The 8,556-nt window shown below is 38.6% G+C and overlaps 1 protein-coding gene across 2 annotated transcripts; it reads right to left on the bottom strand.

The window, feature by feature from the left end:
- Positions 1-526: 526 nt before the first annotated feature.
- Positions 527-8,350, bottom strand: rnf141 (ring finger protein 141). 2 transcript variants are annotated; one of them, XM_062420370.1, is made up of 6 exons: positions 8,271-8,350; positions 6,565-6,765; positions 5,338-5,446; positions 3,101-3,282; positions 1,820-1,927; positions 527-861 (listed from the first exon to the last, which is right to left on the bottom strand). In XM_062420370.1, exons 2-6 carry the CDS (start codon positions 6,699-6,701, stop codon positions 711-713), a joined length of 687 nt encoding a protein of 228 aa, XP_062276354.1. In that variant the 5' UTR covers positions 6,702-6,765; positions 8,271-8,350; the 3' UTR covers positions 527-710. The 2 variants fall into 2 exon arrangements, with proteins under 2 accessions (XP_062276354.1, XP_062276353.1); XM_062420369.1 differs by having other exon boundaries at positions 8,288-8,307.
- Positions 8,351-8,556: the final 206 nt, after the last annotated feature.

Genomic DNA, 8,556 nt, shown 5'->3' with positions numbered 1-8,556 from the left:
CAGCTTTAGTGGTGGAAAAATAGTTTGGCTTCACAGTTTCTGCTAGAAACAAAAAGAAGGGGCATGTTTGGTTTGCACTTCTATTTTAGGAATAGTATGAGTCACACTTATCACCTCGCTATTCGCCTCCTTTGTTGCAGCATCTGTCCCATTCATATTAACATGAAAGGCAACTTCAGCTTGGCTCCTATTACTTATTCTATTATCCCCTCTATTATTTAATTCTTCCTTAATGCCAGCCCAGGTCTTTTTCCCCAGTTATTGGTTAAATCAACCCAAAAATGACAGTAAGAATTGTACTTTTGGTTATTTTTTGTGTGTGTAAAACGGATAATGTGTGTTGCATAACATATTACAAATACTGAATTTCCACTTAGACGAGATATTATCACACACAGTTCCCATAAAGCACCACATCTACAATACATGGGTTTCAGAGAGAGAGAGAGAGAGAGAGAGAGAGAGAGAGAGAGAGAGAGAGAGAGAGAGAGAGAGAGAGAGAGAGAGAGAGAGAGAGAGAGCATTTTCTTATCCTGTACACCTGTATCCTACATGTACACAAGGAGCAGGAAACCACACCGGTTTCTTCTTGCTTTGTTAGCTTTAAAAGAAAAAAAATTCTCCTCAGTGAAAGTGACATTTCTGTGTTGTAACATGTAAAGTCTACTTGGGTTGATTTCTCTTGCTGTTTTTGTGTGCATGTGTGTGTGTTAAGGCCTGTGTGGATGGCCCGCCTCATCAGCCAGGTTGAGGATGTAGCCGGCTATGTCGTCCTCTGTGGGGAAATCGGACATTACCCACGATTCATTGGCAGCAGTCACTTGCAGACGACATATCGGACAGTTTCGGCTCTGCCCGCTCCTGCAGAAAAACAGATGGCATTGTGTTTATGTTTGTTCATATCACGGATGACTAAAACTTAAAAGTCCCTTCCAGGCAAGTTGTGAGCTATATAAAACAAATACTCTGCTTGGGAAAATAATATGTGGCCAATATGTTGTTTTTTTCTCCACAAGAAAGTCAAATTACGTCATTAAAATCTGTCTCCTGCTTCACTTTAAAGTCCAATCTCAGTTTATGTGCACTGGAGGCTTCATGTTTTCACATCACATTTTTATAAGTTGTATACTGGACCAGGATTAGCTTCCAAACTACAGACGGAGGGACATATTAAAGGAAAAAACTTGAAAGAATGAGTGGAGAAACGTAACAAATGCAAATGTTTCCACACAGGTGCACTGTGTGATAAAATTAAGCAATTAGCATCAAATCATGCTCTGTGTCATGTATTTAAATGGTGAAAAAGCCCAGTTTTGGCCAGTTGAACACCTATGGGAGCTTTTGGAAAGATGTGTCATAAAGCGCTCTCCATCACCATCATCAAAACACCAAATGAGGAAATATCTTTTGGAAGAATGGTGTTAATCTCTCCATAAGATTTCAGAGACTTGCAGAATCAATACTAAGGTGCACCGAAGCTGTTCTGTTAACACTTTAATGAGACACTTTTTATGTTGGTTTTTCCTTTCCTTTGTCACCTGTCTGTATTTGTCAAGTCAGAAATCCCGCTCACCCTTTCTACTCAGATTTAAGGCGAGCACACAGAAACTTTCCCCTGTGAGCAGATGGATGTGAAAAGAGCTTTCTAGTGTCAAACTCAGCACATATGTCACTCTGCACAGTGAAGCTCAAACATCTAAGTGAAGTAACAGTAAGCAAAAAAAAGTATTTTTTAAATGGAGAGTGGAGGAGGATGTTAAATTTGAAACAACACCAGATGAATTCTTGAAAGGAGTTCAAGCTTGCTCCTCCGTCTCACCACTTATCAATGCACTTCTGACAGAAACTGTGTGCGCAGGGCAGTATGAGGTCGGCCTTTCCGTCCATGCAGATGCAGCACTCCTCTTCATCAGTCAGCTGCTTCACTCTGTGTGAAAACACAAACAGGAGAGAGGAATAGATTCACTTGTTCTATAAAAAGAGGGAAATTACCACGTTTTTTGAAATGGTGGAATGAGATGCTGGATGTTAGAGGAATCTTGGAGGCTTGCCGGCTGAGGATTTGCCTGAGAGAAATATATTACAATGTTATAAAAATGCATGAGCTTTTCCTCCTGGATGGCAGTCATTTTACTGCAAAATAAGTTGCAAAATCTATCATTTAAGCAGCCTGTGGGACATTTCACAGCCCTCTTTCTCTCTCCCAGCAGTACAGCCACCTGGGGTGAGTAGAAAAAAAAATGTAACACTGCATTAATTGCTTATTTACTATTCCAGCAGAAACTGAGCGACATTAGCATTCATGTTTGTGTCCAACTGATCAATTTAAGTCCCGTATTCACTCTCCTTTCAGCTCAATTCTGGTCTCTACCAGTTTGTGAGGGAAATATGTGACTCCTTAGCTGATAAATTCTCCACGTTCACCAATTTTATCTGTCTGTCATTTGGTGCTGGGTGGATAGCTAGCAGCAGGTTTATCACACTTTATTTTGCTGAAAACAGCCACTGCAGGCAGGAAACCAAATTAATGAGCTAAGAAAGCCTTAAAAAAATCAGTTATTTATTTAATTATGGAATAATTTATGTCAAGTTTGAACAGACTGGTCGCGGTATTTCTTAATAGGACGCCTTCAGTAAGGTAAATCCCACCACCAGGATAGTTAAATTCATAATCCAATGTAATTTTTTATCTATTCCCACTTTTTTCCTACATTGAAATGTTTTTTACTCATCAAACTGTTTTTATTTATTCTCTTTTCTAACGTAATTATTTTATGATTTGTGTATTTTGCTGCCTTGTGAAGCACTTTGTAACTTGGATTTTGGAAGTGCTCTATAAATAAAGTTTATTATTATTATTATTATATATAATGTTAGAAATAGAGGTTTCACACCCTTAAAATGTCTTTTTTGTGTTTTTTAATGTACTTCATAATGCATTCTACATGTTATGTGCACACAATGGATATTTGGTGTGAAAACTGTAAATGAAATAGTTGATTAAAAACCGTCCTTACATGTGAAAAAGATCATCTTATGTAAATACTCTACTAGTAAAGGAGTCTTTGCCTGTTTGAGGGGCTCCTTGGTGTGCACTGACCTGCCCATCCACATGCTGGCCTGACAGGAGTCGGTGGCGGGGAGCTGGGCAGACGGGGCCCCGGTGGCGCCCTCTGAAGACAATACCTCAGCAGCCTGGCTGGTGATGTCACGATACAGCTGGATGAACTGGTACAGGTTCATGATACGTGTCGCTTCCACGTTACCGTTCTCCTTGTTGATCTGTCGGGAAGGAAGCACAGATACGTGACTCATATGTCGCACTGATATAGTAGATAGTATAGTAGTAGTATGTAGTGGTGATGGAGGTCGTGTGGCTCAGGCCTTATCAGATTCTTCATATATGCTATTAATCCATCTACTATTTAATCATCCTGCTTTTCCAGGCTGTATTTCTGTAATTTCACTATCTGGTTTATTCTGTACACACAGCATCTCTAGATCGTAGTGTTTTCATAGTGATTGTGTGTGTTTTAGCACTCAGTTAAGGTGCCATCTATTCATCTATTTATTTATTTTAGTATTGCACATTTCTTAACTTTTGTTGCATAATTTCTAGAGATGCTGAACTGTGTCGTGTCTGTCCGTCCTGGAGGAGGAATCCCTCCTCTGTTGCTCTTCTAGAGATTTCCTCCATTTTTCTCCCCATAAAAGGTTTTTTTAGTTGTTGTTGTTGGTGAGGTTTTTTCTTATCCGAATCAAGGGTCTAAGAACAGAGGATGTTTTTGTGTATTGCTATACAGACTGTAAAGCCTCCTGTGACTTTTATGATTTGTGATATTGGGCTATACAAATAAAACTGGCTTGACTATGTGTACATGCAGGCACAATCCTACACTGTGCCAGAGTAGCTAGATTCAACCAGCGTTGGCTTTTGGCAGCCACTACAGCTGTTCATTTAATTCAAGCTGCTGATAGTGGCTATTTATTCAAGCTTTTAAAAATGTTATGTTTTTTTTAACTCGTCTGTAAAAAGGAAAATGACCATTGTGGGACAGTAAACCGTAATTAGGGTCTCTCAACCATTTTGTGGAAGCTAATAATGGTTCAAATAAAGCATAAAGAACAAATAAAGGTCTCTCCATGAAAAATAAATGCATTTTAAATAGGGATGAAAACCATTTAACAAAACCCACAGTGCAGTTCATCTCTCTTCTCTTCTGTTTTTTCAGATACAGCTGGAATATTCATTATGTGTCCAAAGTTAACGTCCTGTTTTGTTATTTCATAATAAAAAGAATGTCGTAAATACACGTTGTCAACACGAAATGAAACGCAGAACAAACTCAACAATATTTTCCAGTTGAAATTAAAGTACAGAATGACTCAACCGTGATGGACTATGGGTGGAATATTGAGGTATGTAATATTTCTACCTGCAATAACTCCTGAAGAAAAATACTGACTCACAATTCCCTCGTGCAGATTGGGAGCATGACTTTTGGTAGCCATGTACACTCACATTCCTACAACTTTCCTACTGAATTTCTTTGTATACAAAATATATTTTACAGATTTTAAAATAGGCATAAAATAGGCAAGAAATCAACCTTTCCATGCAATAGAGAAAATAAAGTAGAGAAAAAAGTAAAATGTCTTCACTGAAACTCGAATACTGTGAACAAAAATCAGAAGCCAAGCTAAAAAAAATACTGAACATCTGAACTTCTTCTTCCTCTGTTTGCCTCAGCCAGCTGACAACACTTCTCTGTCAATGATGGGATTATAGACAGAGTAAAGATAGAAGATAAACAAGAAAACAGGAACAAGCTGTCGCTGCAGACACAGGAAACAGAAAAAAACCTGCTCATTAAAACTAAGATTTAGACCAATCTTTAATGAGCGACACAATTATCACAAACTTAGTCAGGCATAGATGTGATGTGTGTCCTGGTGGGGTCATGGATGAGTCCTTCAAATAATCTCTGCTTACAATGTTTACCAAATGCCTGCAGCACAAAAGCATCAGTGCTGAATTCTCGCAGGAAGGTTTATGTGTGCTGCAATATAAAAGAAACAAACATCTGCAGAATACAAGCTTATCTCTAATTCTGACTCACTGTAACAACAATAAATTAGTGCACATATACTTCAGAATGTCCTTCACACACTTTCGCCCACACCCAAACACAAAAAACTATGTACAGAAGCAGGCTCTCAGCCCACATCTGTCCCCCTCTCTCTGTCTCCCTGACAGGAATTCACAGGTGTGGGCAGATGCTCGTGTTGGCATGCGTGTGTGTTTGTGTGTATGTGTAAAAGTTTCTGTGGTCTCACCTTGGTACAGACGATCCTGACAGCCACCTTCCACAAGGCCGTGGCATCGGATCCTGGCTGCACCTCAAACAGCAGGTGCTTCTGCTGTCCAGCAGCTAGCTTGGCCGTCCTGAAAGAAACGACACGTTCAACTCTACAAATCACTCTGCACCGTTTTGACTGCTGTCTGCTGAAGTGCTAAACAATGCAGCTCATACAAACAGCAACAAAAGCTGATATTTTTAAGGACATTTCTAGCTATGTTGAACTTCCACCCTAATACAGTGTGTATGTGTACTAGTCTGATGATTTTGGTGATTACTGAAACATTTATTCAGTTTATTTCATGCAATCTGCGGTGTAGGAGCCGATTGATTGACACATGGGTGTGGTTTCCTCTTATTTTACCTGTTCAATTTGGTGGCAGTGAGTGTTTTAGGCAAAGGGGGTTAGTAGGACTCTGATATTTTCTCTTGACTGGTTTCGTCGTCATCGTCACAATATTCTCACATCGTCTGACATCAGGTATTGTTTAATCATTTTTGTGCAACAGCTGCTTGTCAGTCTTTTATGTTTTTACATTATTAAAACTGCATCTGGACTTCAGAATAGATTTGTGTGGACATGTCACAGATAAGAGTGTAATAAGTCTCAGCTGCCTTTTTTTTTGGAGAGTAGTCGCTACATGCAATTTAGGTGATGTCATCTCACTCTGAATGTTGGGCTGTGAACTGAGCTTCATAGAGTCATTACAGATACATAAATGATTGGGTCCAGATTGATGATATCAACACACATATGCTCTACTGTCTGTTTATCTAGTTTCATATTGAGATTAACTCACTTCCACCACATTATCCTGCTTCCCTGTTTTTCTAAGAGCTAATGTGCAAGTTAAAATTAAATCAACAGAAGCAGGGTCCTAACACCCGGGGAATAAGATGGGCCAAATGCTAGGCTGTGAAAAAAGTGCAGCTCTGCAGAGTTTAATTCTCAGTCGGAAACACAGAACAAGCCAAAAAATAAATCCACAGCACTAATTAAATCTTTATGAAGCCACTCACGTCAAAGTTATTTACTTAAAAGTGTTTTGTTCCTTTCCAGCAAATGGGGAACCTAATAAACTAAACTAGTTCATTAAGTTACTACTTTAAAGCAATTGTAAAACAGATGTAGGTATGTGCATGACTGAACATCTGTTATCCCTGATAGACATGTATTTGTCCCATTGCTCAGCATGTGACTTACACATCGTTAAGTTCGGAGACTCTTGCCAGAAACTCCTCGTAGGTCAGATAGCCGCTGTCTCGTACAAGTCCGGCGTGTTTCATCAACTTCTCAGGCAGACGGGTCATCACCGCCTGACCTGAGACCTGCTGGCCCATCGCGGCAGCAGCACTTAGAAAACAGCACAGGCAGAAGATCGCACCTCATTCAGTTCTGCAGAGCCTGGAGGGCAAATAAACATGGAGAGGCCAGTTTTAACAGTTTAATGGGAAAGTTTATTGCTGACAATGATCAGTCATTTATTAATACATTCTCTGCAGCACACTAAAACTTGACAGACAAATGATGTTGCCTAGAAACTTGATGATACACTATTAAACTATGTGGACACCTGTGTATGATTTTCATTTCAAATTAGTTTGCAGCTATAACAGCCTCCACTCTTCTGAGAGTACTTCACACTCGACTTTTTAGAACCTGACTGACGAGATTTGAGGTTGAGTCACTGTTCAGGCCGATACACAGAAACCACGAAAACCGAATAGGCCAAAACACCAAAGTGGATGTTACAAGCACTTTTCATTCACTATTTTTCAAGTGTGTCTTAAAACAACAGTCAGGTGTCCATATGTATGAACACTGAAAGAGTTTATCCTCACTTTAATCTGTTTATACCGACTATTAAAGGATCCCCTTCAAATGCACAAAGTGAAAGTGAAAGACATCTACCTAATTTAGCTCCTTTGTACGGCTGAAGCTTCATATTAGCTTCAGATTAACTTTTAAATACATTTTGGCACAGAAGGAGGATTGTAAATGTTGGCCCCCATCACTTACACTATAAATGCAGTATAAAGGGATCTTCTAATGGCCAAATATTTGCTGAAATATCCGATCATTTGAACATTCATTAAAATGAAACCATGTGAGAAGTTTAGAGGGTGGAGCTGTTAACAAGGGAAACCTGAAATGTGACCCAGACTACACACTGCTTTTTGTAATACGTGGAACTGATTTCATCTTTAACAATATGATGTATAAAAAGATTGTTATATTCTCCATTGTGTCAAATCTTCATCTGGAAAGAAACTAAAGCTCTCAAATAAATGTAGTGGAGTATAAAAGTTTAATATTTCCCTCTGAGATGTAGTGCAGTGGAAGTATATAAATGAGCATAAGATGGAAAAATACTCAAATAAAATTCAAATACTATAACTACAGTACTCTAGTAAATACACTTTAATTACCACTGAGGGTGCACACACACGTCCTGTCACGTCAGCTAACCGCAGTGTCACTTCCTGTAAGCTGCTAACTTAATATCTGAATCAGCATTTCTATTAAAAAATGTGATAAATATGCTGATTTAATAAAAGCAGTAATTAGAGCTCAGCAGTATTAGTTAGCTTAGCATGTAGTCACGTTGAGATAACTGGACTGTATTAACACTGCACTGAATTCAACCATCAGTCTTGCTTTAGAAACACACAGCGCCTCGTTTAAACATCACGATTTTAGACATATATTAGCAATACAACTTCAATATTAACTTATTAGCATCATATTAGCAGCAGTGTTTACTTTACATCACAGCACCATCTGCTAACGAGGAGCTAACTGAGCTAACCTTTATAATACAATAAAATAAAGCCCAAAACTCTGTAAAGATAATAAAGATAAAGATGGTCCTCTGTTGTGATTATAATGAGAGAAAGAAGTGTCTTTACCAAGGCTGTCAACATACTGTACAAGCAGGCAGCAGCTGGAGTCCAAACTTCACCGCTGTTAGCTTCTGTTTGTGTTGACACAACACGGTCGCCGGCTGATGACGTAAGGGACGTAAGCACGCAGACGTCACTTCAACTCAATAATAATAATAACAATACTAATAATAATAGTAGTAGTAGTAATAATAATAATGATAATAATGATAATAATAGTAGTAGTAATAGTAGTAGTAGTAGTAGTAGTAGTAATAATACTAATACTAATAATAATAATAGTAGTAGTAGT

The sequence above is a fragment of the Scomber scombrus genome, chromosome 6, assembly GCF_963691925.1.
Source record: "Scomber scombrus chromosome 6, fScoSco1.1, whole genome shotgun sequence".
Lineage (NCBI taxonomy): Eukaryota > Metazoa > Chordata > Actinopteri > Scombriformes > Scombridae > Scomber > Scomber scombrus.
Note: the sequence above shows the minus strand (reverse complement) of the source record. Positions and strands in the feature narration are given on the sequence as shown.